The sequence below is a fragment of the Phragmites australis genome, chromosome 2 (genome assembly GCF_958298935.1).
Source record: "Phragmites australis chromosome 2, lpPhrAust1.1, whole genome shotgun sequence".
Taxonomy (NCBI): Eukaryota; Viridiplantae; Streptophyta; class Magnoliopsida; order Poales; family Poaceae; genus Phragmites; species Phragmites australis.
The window spans coordinates 48,869,117-48,886,184 of NC_084922.1; the positions used below are offsets into that span (position 1 = coordinate 48,869,117).

The 17,068-nt window shown below is 46.5% G+C and overlaps 2 protein-coding genes across 2 annotated transcripts; both read left to right on the forward strand.

Annotated features, from left to right (window-relative positions):
* Positions 1-13: 13 nt before the first annotated feature.
* Positions 14-5,895, forward strand: LOC133910213 (uncharacterized protein At4g15970-like). Its single transcript, XM_062352724.1, has 4 exons — positions 14-436; positions 794-972; positions 5,026-5,218; positions 5,321-5,895. The coding sequence occupies exons 1-4, from the start codon at positions 38-40 to the stop codon at positions 5,819-5,821; spliced, it is 1,272 nt and encodes a 423-aa protein (XP_062208708.1). The 5' UTR covers positions 14-37; the 3' UTR covers positions 5,822-5,895.
* A 3,123-nt stretch (positions 5,896-9,018) lies between these two features.
* Positions 9,019-12,814, forward strand: LOC133910215 (uncharacterized protein At4g15970-like). Its single transcript, XM_062352726.1, has 3 exons — positions 9,019-9,326; positions 11,705-12,067; positions 12,158-12,814. The coding sequence occupies exons 1-3, from the start codon at positions 9,117-9,119 to the stop codon at positions 12,662-12,664; spliced, it is 1,080 nt and encodes a 359-aa protein (XP_062208710.1). The 5' UTR covers positions 9,019-9,116; the 3' UTR covers positions 12,665-12,814.
* The last annotated feature ends 4,254 nt before the right edge of the window (positions 12,815-17,068 follow it).

Genomic DNA, 17,068 nt, shown 5'->3' on the forward strand with positions numbered 1-17,068 from the left:
AGGTACGCAAAGTCGAGCCTTACGTCCAGTTTACTGCATGCACATGCAGATGCTCTCGATCTCTTACGTGACCTGTCCTGGTCGGTGTTTGGAAACCTCCGCTCCGCAGCTGAATAAGTACCGGGGCAGTATATACGTAGTTGTTAGGCTTAGACCACATTGTCCATCGACGATCTCCTCTGCTCTTGGATCTTGGTGGGAATCCATCGTCACCATGGGCAGCCTGAGCAAGCAGAATGGCCTCAACCATCTACCATCTTTCCTCCTTGGGGCGCTCCTGCCCACTCTCCTGCTCTTCTTCCTGGCTTCTCATAGGGTGGGTGAGCAACTGAGTTTGGGAAAAGGGCATCTGTTGATGAAGATCCCAGCTGAAGAACAGGAGGCTAATCTCACAAGTGACGGCTGGGCACCTGGTGGAGAAGAGGTACTTTTGGCTGCTTCAGGCTCTCTCCTTCAGAAATAATATATGTATTTCTTTTGAATATGATCTGAAGTTAGATTTTAATTAATGTTTTCTTATAAAATATATTATTTATAGCTACAAAATCTACATAATATGAAATAATTTTAAATTATGAATCTAATTGTATAATTTTTATATATTAGTATTTTTATAATTTGATTAAATATTAGTCAAAGTACACAAAGTTTAACTTTTTTTTAAAAAAAACGCCTACTACCACTACATGCTGATGCACCATTGGCTGCTGCATATCCTGGTCCCTCCCTTTCTATGTTGTTATACGGTTGGGTGCGACTTGCGAGACTGAAATTGATTTTTTGGTTTTGAGAGAGAGAGAGAGACAAGTTTCCGGGCCTAGTCGAGCTGCTGCCGCAGGTGGCGACGGACGACCGGACGGTGATCATCACGTCGGTGAACGAGGCGTGGGCGCGGCCCAACTCGCTCCTCGACCTCTTCCGCGAGAGCTTCCGGAACGGCGAGGGCATCGAGCACCTGCTGAACCACACCCTCATCACTACCGGAGACAGCTTCTTTGCCGAGTGCCTCAGGCACTCGGCAAAGGACGATATACACTCGGCAAAGGTTTTGCCGAGTGCTACACTCGGCAAAGGGCGCTCGGTAAAAAATTTGTCGGCAAAGACCTCTTTGCCGAGTGCACTTTATCGGGCACTCGGCAAAGGCTTTGCCGAGTGCTAATCTGACACTCGGCAAAGTCTTCCTCTTTGCCGAGTGCCACCTGGAGGACACTCGGCAAACAGGCCATCTTTGCCGAGTGCCTGGACCGTGGCTCTCGGCAAAGCGGAGGCCTCTTTGCCGAGTGTCATGGCCATTGCACTCGGCAAAGTGACTGAAAACAGCCAGCCTTTTTTATTTGTTTTTGACATCCCATCCAAACAAACAGATATATATATATATATAACAAACATCACCAACATCACATATATATCATCAACAGCACATACATATCACCAACACCACATATATATCACAAACATCACATGTCTCACAATATATCACAAATAAGTTCACAAGTAATCCAAGTGCTCCATCATCTACAACCATAATTGCAAATAGAAGTACCATTAACAACTACAAGTATCATCACCAAGATGGTCAATGAAACTGATTTGGTGAATGATTCGCTGAAGCATGAGGATCGTTCGATGCCGCCGATTGATTCTGCACAAAGGAGAAGAGATTGCATATGTGAGACAAGATAAATATATACCATACATGAATAAAATTTTCATACTCCACTAGATTTGACCGTAAGCATGAACATACAAACTAAAACATTTATACTCACAGGAGTAGAATAGTGAGGAGGTGGAGGTGGAGGTGGAGCGAATAGCGAAGGTGGCGGAGTCACACCCGTAGCGGCGCCAATACTTTGCATGTACTGAAGAATCTCCACCATCCTCCGCTGCTCGGCCTCCATCGTCGCCAAGAAAGCATCGGTCTTGTCGATCCATTCATTGGTGACCTGACCCTGACTTGCGCGGCCCGTGTACATCCACTCACGGTCCTCCATCCTCTAACATATATAGCGGCGAGTAATATAAACATCAATTGCATCTACACGACGTTCCTACTATCTTATAGGTGAGGTTAGGTCCTAATCCCACACGAGGATCCGTAGATGAGGTTAGTTTCCATTCTCTACTCCTATTCGAGACATAATTTCGGCAGCACCTCCCCGCTGTTCTCCAAATACACGTCCTGCTAGGGAGAGTGTGTATCCGGAGAACAACAGGGAGATGATGCCGAAACTCTGTCTCCGATCGGAGCAGATCATGAAAACTAACCCCACCTACGCATCCGCGTGCTGTCCAAAAAACGTGGACAATTCGAAACAGATACGGTTTTAGATATGCAAATATCTGCATATTTCCAACCGTATCTATTTCGAACGGGAGACGCCTAACTGGGTTACGTGATCTACAACATGATACGGAAAGAGGGGTTATACCTAGGGTGGCGGTGGAGTCAGGCGACGTGGTGCAGGCAGTCTCGCAGCGCCAAGAAAGGCGATCGGGGTCGCCGAGGTACTCCGGCGCCGCTCCGACTGGCTCTTCTCTGCCAAAAAAGAAATATAAAACTGTTAATACAAAATTTCGGCAGCACCTCCCCTGCACGGTGAGGTTTCCAAAACCTGCAACAAAACCAACGGCACGATAGCCGACATGCACATATATATGAACGGCACGATGACCGACATCCACAAAATTATATCCAACCGCATATATATAACAATATCACAACCACTCCTACGACTACTTTGACTACCACCACAACTACTTTACCACTACTACTACCGCAACCATTAGTAATACTACGACGACGACGGTATGGCATACCTAGTGATACGGAAACATCGGGAACGTGACGACGACGACCGGAGCGCCTCCTCCTCCTCCTTCTTCTTCCTCCTTCCTCCTTCTTCCTCCTCCTTCTTCTCTTCCTCCTTCTTCCTCCTCCTCCTTCTCTCCCTCCTTCTTCCTCCTCTCCTTCCCTTCCTCCTTCTTCCTCCTCTCCTCCTCCTCCTCTCTTTCCTCCTGCTTCTTCCTCCTCTCCTTCCCTTCCTCCTTCTTCCTCCTCTCCTCCTCCTCCTCTCTTTCTCCTCCTCCACCGGCGGCGCGTGGCGGCGGGCGCGGCAGCGCTGGCGCGGGCGCAGGGGCCGGCGGCGGCGGGCGCGGGCGGCGCGGGGGCCGGCGGCGCAGGGGCCGGCGGCGGCGGGCGCGGGCGGCGCGGGCGCGCTGGCGGGCGCGGCGGCAGGGGCTGGCGGCGGGTGCGCGTGCGTGCGTGCGTGCGGGCCGGCGGCTGCGGGCGCAGGGGCCGGCGGCGGCGGGCGCGGGCGGCGCTGGCGCGCTGGCGGGCGCGGCGGCAGGGGCCGGCGGCGGCGGGCGCGGGCGCGCTGGCGGGCGCGGCGGCAGGGGCTGGCGGCGGGTGCGCGTGCGTGCGTGCGTGCGGGCCGGCTGGGCCGGGTACTTAAATCCCTGCTTTGCCGAGTGCCCCCGATCTGGCACTCGGCAAAGAGGGGTTTTTTAAAAACATGTGCAAATTCTTTGCCGAGTGCCCCCGATCTGGCGCTCGGCAAAGAAAACCGGGATTTTTTTAAAAAAATTTCAGGGTCTTTGCCGAGTGCCAGAAGTATGGCACTCGGCAAAGACACGATTTGCCGAGTGCCAGACTTCCGGCACTCGGCAAAGACCCTGAAATTTTTTAAAAAAAATCCCGGTTTTCTTTGCCGAGCGCCAGATCGGGGGCACTCGGCAAAGAATTTGCACATGTTTTTAAAAAACCCCTCTTTGCCGAGTGCGAGACTTATGGCACTCGGCAAAGAGGGTATTTACCGAGTGTAATTTTTTAACACTCGGCAAACCCTAATTTTTTTCCCCCTTTTGGCCTCCAAATTTTTCCTACAGTCCTCATACAGTACCTGGTACTCCATGTTCCAATGTGGCACATTTCTCGAACTTTTTCTATATTTCTTTAATTCATTTTAATTAATTGAATTTTCTTGGATAATTCAAATTATAACTGCTAGTCATTCGAATAATGAAAAAAAATGAATGGAAAAATGATATTCATGTTATTTAGTATATTGTGAGACCGTATCCAGGAACATACCACCAATTTCGAATATCAAGGTCACGAAACATGACCACGAACTTGCGATCGAGTTGTTTTTAAATTGTATAAAAAGCAAACAAAGTCCGAAAATCTTGAAACTTGTCAAGATATCATGATATCATATGTGGAGGCTGTCATAAAAATTTGAGAAGGTTTTAAGCAAGTTATCACGTACGATGCTTGCAAACCGAAGAATCTCAGCAAGGTTTTAAGCAACTTCTTCGGAGATTCTTCGGTTTGCAAGCATCGTACGTGATAACTTGCTTAAAATCTTCTCAAATTTTTATGACAGCCTCCACATATGATATCATGATATCTTGACAAGTTTCAAGATTTTCGGACTTTGTTTGCTTTTTATACAATTTAAAAACAACTCGATCGCAAGTTCGTGGTCATGTTTCGTGACCTTGATATTCGAAATTGGTGGTATGTTCCTGGATACGGTCTCACAATATACTAAATAACATGAATATCATTTTTCCATTCATTTTTTTTCATTATTCGAATGACTAGCAGTTATAATTTGAATTATCCAAGAAAATTCAATTAATTGAAATGAATTAAAGAAATATAGAAAAAGTCCGAGAAATGTGCCACATTGGAACATGGAGTAACAGGTACTGTATGAGGACTGTAGAAAAAATTTGGGGGCCAAAAGGGGGGAAAAAAATTAGGGTTTGCCGAGTGTTAAAAATTACACTCGGCAAAGACCCTCTTTGCCGAGCGCTTGCTCTCTGGCACTCGGCAAAGATACTACTTTGCCGAGTGTCCTATTTCTGGCACTCGGCAAAGAGGGTCTTTGCCGAGTGCCAGATGTTTGCCGAGTGCTTTACCTATGGAACTCGGCAAAGAGGGTCTTTGCCGAGTGTCCGATAAAAAGCACTCGGCAAAGTATGGGACACTCGGCAAAGACGCCGTCTCCGGTAGTGCATCGTCGCCTTCGACGCCGGCGCGTTCGACCATTGCAGGGCCGTGCACCCCCACTGCTACCTCCTCGAGATGAAGGGCATGAACCTCAGCTCCGCCAACCGGTTTCTCACCAAGGGCTATCTCGAGCTTGTCTGGACCAAGCTCTCGCTCCAGCAGCGCGTCCTCGAGCTCGGCTACAACTATCTCTTCACGGTCCGTGATTAATACAAGCCTGTGAAGTCTATCCGAATTCGTTCCCTAACTAATATAGATTGGTCATCACCTGAAACTACTAGTGATGTATGTTACTTGCAGGATGTGGACGTGATGTGGCTGCGCGACCCGTTCCGGCACATCAACCTGTTCGCCGACGTGACCATGTCTTGCGACTATTTCTACGGCGACGCCGAGTCACTCAAGAACTCGCCCAACACCGGCTTCTACTACGTGAAGTCGACGAACCGGACAGTCGAGATGCTACGGTACTGGCGGGCGGCGCGGTCGCGGTTCCCTCCGCACCATGACCAGAAGATCTTCGACAACATCAAGCACGAGCTCGCCGCCGAGCTGGGCGTCAGGATCGCGTTCCTCGAGACTGCGCTCTTCGACACCTTCTGCGAGTTACACGGCGGCGGGATGGAGAGGGTGTGCACGATGCACGCCAACTGCTGCATCGGGCTGGAGAACAAGATGCACGACCTGAGGAACGTGATCGAGGACTGGAAGAACTACACGCGCCTGACGCCGGCGGAGAAGAAGACCGGGAAGGTCAGGTGGAGGTTCCCTGCCAAGTGCAAAGAATCGCTGAGAGCCTGAGACGGTACCGATCGATCATCAATCTGCAGGCCGGTAGTCCATAAACAATATTATACTATGTAAAATTTGGTTACTCCAAGAGACCAAGACTCAGACACGGGTGCTCACCTTTCCACCTGAATTAAATTTCGGATCGAAATAGTACAGCTCGACCTCCAATCTAGTTTAATTTCTGTGGGCCGGGAAGGAAACGGCGGCGGGAGGACTGCGCTGTCGCACGGGCAAGAGTCTCCCGACCTGAAGCTGGCAGGCTATGCTCTGCGTCTGCGGTGGATGTGGCTACAGCAGACAGACGCGGCGCGACCGTGGACAAACCTCGACATGGGCAACGACAAGAAGGTTCAAGCGATATTCTCCGTTTCGATCCAAGTGCACACTGGAGAGGGCAATTGTATTATCCCGATTTTTAATATATTAATTAATTATAAATTTTGTTTTAAATTAAAAAATTTGGTGATTAATTAAGTCAACTAACATAAAAAATGCATATTCAAATATGTATTTTAGTTGACTATGCATTTTAAAGTACACTAGAATTAATTCCAAAATAATCCTTACGTTAAATTGATTCATATGTATTGGTTTATGATTTTTTTCTTTATGTACAGATTGAAATCGAATGTCTCCAATTTCAAATATATTTCTAGATATCTTCAGCTCAAATCTAATTTGAATTAAATCATCTTCGAAGTCTCAAGATCCAAATCCAAATTACAGTTCAAGTGTCTCCATAGAAATTATACCAAACCCAAAACCTAATTCCAAATCTAAATTTAAGTACCTCCATTTAAATTTAAACCCCAAACTCATTTCCTTTTTCTTCTTCCTCCTGAGCTAAATCTCTTCTCCCCCCTCTCTATCTCCTCGGCCCGTGCTTAGCCGGCCCGGCCTTCCTCCCCTCCCCCTCTTTTCTCCCTCATGCGACCCAGTTGTCCGGCCCAACCGGCCGTCTATCTTTCCCATTCGCATGCGCGCTCGGACCAGCTGTGCTCACGCGCACTCACCTGCACCCCGCGCACCTCGGCCGTCCGCGTGTCAGCCATCCGACACATACACGAGCGCCCTCGCCTTTCTCCCCCTCCTCCACTCACCTCTACGCCGGTCATCGTTTTCCCCTTTCCAGGAAATATCCCAACTGGCCTCCGCTTCTCCCACTCTCTCCTCTCTCGTTCTCTCTTCGCCCATGCCCGTGTGCCCATGCCATGCAACTTTCGCGCCCCGCTCGTACGTGGACGGCGCAGAGCGCCCACACCACAGGAAACACGGTGGGCGCTGCCCCACCACCTTGTCGCTGCGTTGCCCGATGTCCACCTGATATCACGCGCGCACTGCCTCTGTGCGCCTCCCTCCCCTCTATAAATAGGGCTCCTGGTCCCCCTCTGTCTCTTTCTTTATTCTCCATGCCACCTTGCTGCTATCACCATTCACGCCACCGCACCTCCGTCGTTGTCAGTCCGCCATCCACAAGCCAATAAGAAGTTCCAGGGAGCCGTCGTCGTCCCCATGCCGTCGTCCATTCACCGCAAGTCCGGCGAGAGGTCATCCAAGCTGAAGTCGAGCCATTCGCTGCTTTGACGTCGTCGTTCTACCGACCGTCGTTCCATTCTCGTCGTCTCTTAGCACGGTGAGCCTCCCCGAATTCCTTAAGCGTCCCTCATAGATAGCGAGCCATCGACCCCGTGCTCTCTCTTGGCTGGTTGCCGTGCGCCGCCATGTGTTTGTTTTCCGCCACCATGCTTTTGCTCATCGACGGCGTGCTGGTGCTCCGTGTGTGTGGCCGGCCATCGTTCAATGATACCTAGGGGCCTTGGGCCCTTTTTCTTTGCAAGTTGGCACCTCCCAATGCAGGGGAGGTGCTGCCCGATTTTATCGTGTCGTTGTCCCTTCTTCAGCCATCGTCTGGTATCGCTCTCGCCGCCGGCCACCGATGTTGAGCCCATCACCGAGTCCGTCGTGTTGTGTAGATCCCCAGCATGGAATTCCCATCGGGAAACCCTATCCATAACGTATCGCCGGTGAGCCTACCGGCGACCCCTGCCGTAATCCCTTGTCGCTGTTGTTCTCTCTCCCTTCTCCGTCGCGCGCGCGATGCTCGGCCTGGCCTGCAGGCTTGGCTCGGCCTAGTAGCGGCCGGCCTATCAGGCTAGCCCAGTTGCCCACAAGCTGGGCCCCATGGGCGACCCAGCTTCCGTAGCCCGCTAAGCCGCTCGACCCAAACACGAGTAAGCCAGTAATGTGCGACCAAGTACTATGTAGCCCAAAGCCCGGGCCAATATAAGCCCATCTCGGCCCACCAGGTACTTATATGTGAGCCCAGGCTACTGTTTAGTGGGCCCCACCTATGGGTCCTACCATTGAATATTATCATTTTGTATTTTCTTGATTTAAATTTAGATTTAATCTTTTGTGAGTCATAACTTCTCTGTTCTGGTTTTGATTCTGGCGATTCTTTCGCTGAAATTTATCTAAATTCAAGATCTACTTATCTATCATAGTGTGATATTTATTAGAGCTCATTGGCTTTTCTATTTAGTGTTATTTGATTCTTCTCTAGTATAGACCGTTAATGATTGTAGTCATAATTGCAAAGGACGATCGGATGAGCGGGGTGAGCAGAGACGACACGACAGAGCCAAGTTAGCGTGGTGGCAGGCAACGCTGATGTATCTGGTGGCGGGAGCATTGCTGAAGACGGATGAAGGAAGGTGGGAGGCGGAGGCGAGCACGTGGAGGGCAGAAGGGTGATGCAGTGAGAGGAGGCGCGGGAGACTGCGGGAGGTTAAAGTAGAGTGTGGCGCCATCAGATGCCGTGGTAAAATAAGCGAGCAAGTCCAAGCCGGAAACTTGTACCGTACGTACGTATACGATTAAACGGATAAAAAAGTCTTCAAATTAAACTACCACACACACCGATCGTTGACAAGTATCCTAAAGCAAGCCACATCCCCAGATCAACACTCAAAGGCAACGTAGCTAGCTGCCTGAATCTGCGCCGGTCTTAGTTACCTTGGACACACGAGCTAGCTCCAAATTACCTTGGACACATGAGGGAAAAAACGAGTAGTCGGACTACGCCGCTGGTCTGCACCTCGCGCGTCAAACCGTAGCGTAACCCGGTAGAGCACTCGTCCTATTGGCTGACCGCACGTTAATTGTTTGAAGAGAAGTCCACATACGACCCACCCGATCATGCTGGGCGTTTAAGTAGAGATCGATGGAACAGTGGCTTTTCCATCTCCATTCCTGGACTGCCGCCGGACCGCAGAGTAGCTAAGCTAGCTGCAGTTTCGGAGGCATGGGGCTGGGGTTTGGAAGCAGGGAGGGCAGCAGCCACGTGGTGTCCTTCCTCCTCGGCGCGGCTGTGCCCACTGTCCTCCTCTTCTTCCTCGCGTCCGACCGCCTGGGCGAGGGCTTGTCCAGCGTCTCGATGAGCTGGGGGCCGATTGGCCCCGCTCGGGGGGGCAGCCTTACCAGCGGCAGTGCTGCTCCTGCTCAAGATCCAGATGTAAGCTAAAGTTAACCCCATGATGATATACGTGGTGCGGTAGTCTTCTTCTTCTTCGTTTCGTGTGTGTATCGTTGGCTATTGTTTCACTTGCATAAACAATTATGCCCAGCCAACTAAAACTTGAAAGTCGGTTGTTATTGTGGTTATGTCATGGAGAACTATATATATACACACACTACCGTGGGCCACTACTTTAGTTTTGAATTTCTGGATCGATTGAAAACTCACTCCATTAAACTAAAAATGTACTTGCCTGCTTTCTATTTCATTCTCCTATTAGATTTAGGGTATTTTTAGCAGAGCTCTAGCTCTAATTTTTTTTTTTAAGTTAGTTATTCCTAGTTCTAAGAATTCATAAAGTTAGTTAGAGCTATCGGTATACCGATGATTTTTAGATGAGTCATTTTATATTTATTTAAGTTAAAAATAAAAAGTTAAACTATTTTTTCAACCTACAAACTCAATATCCGTAATGGAGCTAAAAGCTAAAATCCTAAGACCTGCATCCCTCCATGCATCCTTCCCTCTTGAGAAGAAGAACAAAGAGGTTTCATCAGCCGATCAGCGAAGTATATGGCCAGGTCCATTGCCTGTCAAAATGCAGAAATTGGTGCACGCGATGTATTATGTGTCCATTCCCATCATGAGACTAAATCGTTGCATATTTCTCTTCTATTTCTTTTTACGCAATCGTTGCATAATTCTTGTCTTGTGAGTCAGCCTAGTTCTCCGAACCGGCCACGATCCGGCTAGTCAGCCCACTGGGCCTGCCCGATTAAGGGTGGCAGTGGGTTGGGTTGCATCGGGCCCTGCATGTTTTATACCCAACGAGGATGGGTTTACGTACAAAATTTGACCCATGGGGTCATCGGGTCGGGCCTGATTCCAGCGGGTCTAGGGCTAGAGTCGCTGCTGTACCTCAGGTCTCTTATGGGCTCAGGATGTAGCCCAACTCAGCCCAATTACCCTAAAACAAGTCTTTGTGTAGCATAACAGAAACATAGTAACATACTTTTGCATAAAGATCCTTTTGGTCAAATTTGCTTTTGACATTTACTAGTTTTGAGGTGCATAATAGTGACATATATTCATAGTTTTTGTGTCTGTGCCAGTGGGACAAGTGAATAAAGCTTGAAAGGAAGTGGCCACTAATGGAAACGATCACCATTAGTTTGTTCTGCTTGTCCGAGCTTAAGTCGAAAGTAATCTTGGAAATCCTAACCACCAACTCTACGAACCCGAAAGATTGCATCAGATAGGTAGCTAGTAGCGTTCATATTTGAACATCATCATATCAGATATCATGCTCCTATATAACTAATCTATAATTACTCTGGCACTGATACGTTGTTAAATCAAGTTTCAGGTTCTCCGTCGGGTCTCGAGTCCTTACCTAAGCTAGGTGCAGGTTTAGTTTTGCGCCTAGTTTGATTTTTTTAGTCTAAATTAGGTTTTATATTTTTAGTTAGGTACGTTATTACTCCCTCCAATCCTAATCGGACCTGTCGCTACCCCAATGCCCGATGCACTATAGGAGGCAACTAGCCGAACTTAGGACAGGCTTATCACTGTTGTGAAAGTCAGGTGCTTCAAGTCCGTTTGTCCATCCTCCGTCCAGTTGTGTGACCCTCCTTCCATCCGAACAACATTTATGTTTGGGATTTTGTCAAAATTCGAATAAGTTGGCGGGTCCAAATGGGTTATTTGTGTTGACTTGATACAATTGATTCTTTCAACAACTTTTAATAGCATGATTTTCCAAATTTTGAACCCACGGTTGGGATCTAGCCGAAGTGCTGCGCAGGTCAAATTCGCGAATCTAACCTGACCCGTTTGAAAGGGTGCCCGCTAAGTCACGGGCTCCGAACGAGACGGCCCATATAACCTATTAAGTATCTTGATACAAAACTTTTTTTATTAATTTTTTCTTGTTAACTTTTTTTAAAAAATTAAGCTATTTTTTTCAAATATGTTTTTCTTAAAAAGTTTGAGCTAAAAAGTTTATGAAAATAAAAGATACGGAAGGAAAAAAGTTTAAAGAAAGGAGCGGATGGGGGAGGGAGGTGAATTAGGTCATCTCCAATATTTTATCTTTATTTTGTCTACTTCTTAATTTCTCTCTTTGTTTTTATTTCTTTTATTTTTCCTCATCTCTAACAGTTTCTCTTCGAAGGGATTCACAAAGTGAAAAGAGAGAGAATTCTAAGATAAATGGAATGATTTTGAGAATTTATTTGTGAAAGGAATTTGTTGGAACGTTGAAAAAACGTGAATCTTTTTGCGAAGAGAATAACTTGCGAAAAGATGATCTTAGCAGCGTCCCGTTTGAAATCCAGGGTGTAGCTGACATGCACATGCTACCTATGTACGAGCAGGTCGAATTCGCCGGCCTTGCTGACCTGCTGCCGAAAGTGGCCATGGACGACAGGACGGTGATACTCACGCCGGTGAACGAGGCTTGGGCGCAGCCCGGCTCCCTGCTCGACCTCTACCTCGAGAGCTTCAAGAACGGCGAGGACATAGCGTACCTCCTCAACCACCTCATCGTGGTCGCCCTCGACCCCAGCGGGTTCGATCGCTGCAAGGCCAAGCACCCTCACTGCTACCTCCTCCAGGTGACATCCGTGGACATGAGCTCGGCCAAAGGCTTCATGTCCAAGGACTACCTGGAGCTCGTCTGGACCAAGCTCACCTTACAGCAGCGGGTCCTAGAGCTCGGCTACAACTTCCTCTTCACGGCAAGATCATTACTATACGCCAAGACTCACAATTTTAATCTTTTCAATCTGCATTTTGTAATCCAACTCTAAATCAACAACAATCTGCAGGACAGTGACATGATATGGTTTCGCAACCCGTTCCGACGCATCCCTGTCTATGCAGACATGAGCTGCTCCTCCGATGACTTCAAGCCGTCGCGTCAGCCCTTGGACAACCCGCTCAACACCGGGATGTACTACATGAAGTCGACGAACCGGACGATCGAGATGATCAAGTACTGGAGGGCGGCGAGGGCGAGGTTTCCGGGCAGGCACGACCAGGCGGTGTTCGTCAGGATCAGGCACGAGCTCGTCAGCAAGCTGCAGGTCAAGATCGAGCCGCTGGAGACGGTGTACTTCGGCGGGTTCTGCGAGTACCACGACGACCCGGAGAAGATCTGCACCATTCACGCTGACTGCTGCATTGGGCTGGAGAACAAGGTGCATGACCTGAGTGATGTAGCTGCGGACTGGAAGAACTATACGAGCCTGAAGCTGGAGGAGAGGAATAAGGTTGGTTTCAAGTGGACGTACCCGACCAGGTGCCGGAAGTCGACAAACTGGCGTAAACCCTGAAACCCATAAGAGAACAGGAAGTCGATATCGACACACTTCACACTTGTCGTATGAGCTAGTATGAAACAATGAAATTTAACACTACCTGGCTCTGAGATCTTAATTACTATGCCAGATCTACTTGTTACCTACTGACTAAGGTTCTGAAGACTACTTTATATGAAAAATTTAAGGGAAGAATTTCTGTCGATCTGTCATATGTTAGAGATGGTGGCAATGGAGCTCTTCGTTAAGTATAGATGATCATATAGTTATATATTGCAAGTTTCTTGATGCTTTATTTTTTAGTTTCTTTTCTTACTCGTGTGATGTTTGTTACTCATGTTTAGAGTTGTAATAATCTTTTGTTGACGGTATGCATCTAAGGATGAAAAAACCGGATGTTTTATCTATTTTTTTTTAAAAAAAGATCTACTTGTTACTAGTAGTTCAGAAGAGAAAATACGTATGCCAGATCTTAATTACTCTGGCTCCAGAGGCCATAACGGTCCGGTGGCTGGGTCGTCAACGGTCCTCTAAGACTCTGTCTAAGGGCCTTTGGGCTCGGAGCTTGGAGTTCTTCAGATTTAGGCTGACGGAGATAAGGGCATCGAGGCCTTTGATGGTGATCCCTATAAAAAAAAACAATAAGGAACTCGGAGCTAGGAGGTGTGATTTCATATTTTCTACCCCCAAGCAGTTGATTTTACTGTAGAGATAAATGCCCGTTTGCACAACACGGAAGGTTCAGATATCAGAAAATACAGCAAGCTCCAATAGCTGGCAGTTAGTGCTGCCCTGTACAACACTATTAAGGTCAACTTTTTACTACTAGTAATAGTATATTTTCATGGGGATAAATTATTGATTCAAGTATTAAACTTACCGTGTTGCGTCATTAATTCCAGAAGCACCAAAGGATCTTTCAACTGCCAAGCTGACCGATTCGATTCGTTATCTTAGTGCAAACTGTCTATAGTATCTCCTCGGGACCAATGATACAAAGTGGAGATTCGATAAAACAAAAATTAGGTTTATTTATTTAAAGAGTTTGTAGAAATTTGGTAGTGTTTGATAAAACATTTTTGAGGCATCTTAGCCATTAGGTGCGTCTTATAATTTATAGATTTGGTAATTTTATGTAGCATTGATTCTAGAATGCAAGGTCAATGTTCATCGATATTATTAATTTATAGTTTTGATTATATTAGGAAATGTTATACAAAAATTAGGATTACAGAAATTTAGATATAAATATACGAGACATAGGGTTACAGTAGAGGAATAATTTTGATATGATATATTAGAATATAAAGGAAATATATTATTTCAAATGAATTATGTAATAGTACTTCATTTCAATTTCGTAGAAATCTAGGATTACAATATTAGGGGAATTTAGAAAATTAGAGGAGAATGTTTACAGTAGGTATTAGATGTTGGTGAAAATTAAAGGTATAGAATTTAGAGACTATATAGGAACATGCGGTATATTTAAAATTGGATTTGTCGGTTGGAATATTTAGGTAGCTAGACATAATATTTTTTACCGTTTTATAGTGATTTTAATATAATTTGTAAGGTAATTAGAGTAAATTTAGCTGATGGAACATCTGTATTGTATGTTCAATCAGGGATGTTAACTGTAGTGGGGTTGAGGGTTTTTTACGATCCTGGATATGTCATGCATTATGATAATGGGGTGGATTTGAGTAACTTCTAGTATGTGGACACATAATTGAATAGCCCTAGAGAAATGCGGTGGACACTAAGTATTAAGTTGGCTGTATAATCTGCTGCAACTTAGTCTGGCACATCAGCGGCTGACGGTGAAGATTCTGATTCCTAGATGTCACGAAATCGGGTGGCAGTGGGAGCTTACATGTTCGAAGCAATGGCAACAATTTGTGTCACTAGGGTTGAGACATGGTTTTTTCACACTACATCCTTGTAGAAACGAGCGATCTTGGTTCCACGGAAGCCAGCCTTAGCACCGTATAAGCTGTTGGTGAAAATATTGTCGATAAGGAGGTGCAGAAGAGTGTGGTTCCGGAGGTTCCCCTATGGACTTGTGCACCGGTTGAGGTACAAACGGCAAGAGAAGAATGTAATGACGGGGAAGATGATCAGGCAGCGATGCTTGCTAATTAGAGGGAGCTAGACGAGGCAGACGACGAGTTTTGCACATTTGTGGACTCATGTAAAGGACTTCCAGAAAAATGGTTGAGTTTTGCATTGGAGAAGTTGATGGTGAACAATGCTCACGAGTTGTCATGGCAGTATGATTCTATCGTGGTAACCAAAGACCAAATGTTTCATAACTAGGTCCATTTGCAGCAGTCGGTGAAAAGATGATGTTTCTCAAAAAAGAGAGAGTTCAAGGTGATAATTTCCAATCTTCGGACATACGACGTGAAATTTTTAGCTAAAGGTTGCACATGGTGAGTCCATGAATTCTTGCCGATGTGTGACACTATATGGATAGCGTCCATTGTTGAGCCGCATACTTGCAACCTGAGCTGACCTTTGAGCGCACACAAGAATATGATCGTTGATTTTGTTGCAAAGGAGATGTACCTAGAGATTGTGAAGAAGACTAGTATGTCCCCGTTTGGAATTATGCATGCTATTGACAATAGATTTTGGTACGATATTTTGTTTGACATGACATAGAGAACGAAACAGAATGTGTTAGAGAAGATGTTTGACACATATAAGGACTCATACCATAACCTAACTTTATTGCTAGAGGTTATTCAGGGGAGGAACCTGGGCACCTGCATTGCTACTCATGATTTTGTCAATCTAGATGGAGATCGAGTCCTCCAATGGGCGTTTTGATCGTTCGGCTATATGATCGAGGCATTCTGACATTGCCTACCGGTGATGTGCGTGGATGAGACATTCCTCACAGGCAAATACAATGGCATATACTCACAGCTATCGAGGTAGATGGTGAGAATCAGGTTGTGCCTTTGGTTTTTGCATTCGTTGAACGTGAGTCTACAGATAGTTGACTGTGGTTCCTGCAATGAGTTAAGAGAGGTGTTATTGGTAATAGGCTAAATGCGTGTGTCCTCCACGATCGCTATGCAGGCCTGTTGAACGCTATCAACACATTGCAAAGTGGTGCGAGAGGGGTCTTGCTATGGCCAGATTTGCATAGCCGTTAGTTCATGCGCCATCTTGGAGCAAACTTCTACAAACAATTTAGGAGCAAAATATTGATGGATATTTTAAGAAGCTGTGTAAATAGAACCAAAGGAGGAAGTTTGATGCTCTATGAAAAGAAATAGATAGACTAACTATTAGGCACATGGACGAAGTTTGGAAGAAGCCAGTTCTACCAAAAGAGGATCATGAGGGCTTAGAGCCTTTACCACTTGAGCCGCATAGTGTGACAAGGAGGAGGAAAGGTGAAAAGATGGTTAAGTGTTTCTCTGACTGGATTAGACATGAACCATTAGAGATATGGGCACTTATTGCGGAAACTGATGGTTCATATTATGAAATTATGAAAACTAAGCTCACTGAGGTTTACAATTGGGTAATGAAAGGGAATAGGTAACTGCCGTTGGTGGCAATTATGAAGGGAGTCACTCGTGGAACGAACCGGTATCCCTGAGAGCGTTACTATAAGGCAACGCTACATATAGGCAACCCGCAAAGGGTGTACACGGAGAAGATAACATCTTACATGAAAGAGAAGAGCGAGAAGGGCCAGTCCCACAGAGTTTATGTTGTTGGTAATCATCAGCATATCTTCGAGTTGATGTTGCGTGACAAGGGCGAACTGGACATCGGAAGATAGAAAATAATAATGGAATGCAGGTTGTGGCCAGCGGACAACAAGTGCGAGTGCACACGCAACAAGCCATCACTAATGCATTTGTCTCGCTCTCATGTAATAGCTTGTTGCGCGAAGGGAAATATAGAGTCGAAGCATTTCGTGTCACCGTACTACCGCAAGGAAGCTGTAGAAAGTACTTGAACCAGCAAGTTGTTTGGGTGGCGGGCGGTAAAAGACTTCACGAACCCACCTGAAAATGGCCCGTCTTGGATTCTAGATCCAAACAACAAGGTTGACAAAAAGGGACGACGCAAGACTCGGCATATCAGGAATGATATGCATGTTGCTGAGGGAGCACGAGCCTGCTAGGAGTGCCTGGTATGTGGAGGTCCGCATTTGAGGGGGCAGTGAAATCAATATCTGGTGGACACTGGCGTTAGGCGAGCAGGTTAAGCGTGTCCCAGTACGCAAGCCGAAGAAGAAGAAAAAACCTTCGAACGGGACTCATATTTGAAGCACGGCGTGACTGTTTCCATGTTGTATTACTAATTGGATGGTGCCTTAAGTTTGTAATATTCATCAGACTAAGTGTTGAACTCTTGTAGTATTGGTATATTGTTGTATTATGTAATATT

Excerpts from the sequence above, each read along its gene's own strand:
- LOC133910213 (XM_062352724.1), top strand. The coding sequence starts at position 38 with ATGCACATGCAGATGCTCTCGATCTCTTACGTGACCTGTCCTGGTCGG. Across the intron at positions 973-5,025 it reads CACCTGCTGAACCACACCCT|CATCGTCGCCTTCGACGCCG; the intron begins CATCACTACCGG and ends TCTCCGGTAGTG. Across the intron at positions 5,219-5,320 it reads GCTACAACTATCTCTTCACG|GATGTGGACGTGATGTGGCT; the intron begins GTCCGTGATTAA and ends TGTTACTTGCAG.
- LOC133910215 (XM_062352726.1), top strand. The coding sequence starts at position 9,117 with ATGGGGCTGGGGTTTGGAAGCAGGGAGGGCAGCAGCCACGTGGTGTCC. Across the intron at positions 9,327-11,704 it reads CTCCTGCTCAAGATCCAGAT|GTCGAATTCGCCGGCCTTGC; the intron begins GTAAGCTAAAGT and ends ATGTACGAGCAG. Across the intron at positions 12,068-12,157 it reads GCTACAACTTCCTCTTCACG|GACAGTGACATGATATGGTT; the intron begins GCAAGATCATTA and ends AACAATCTGCAG.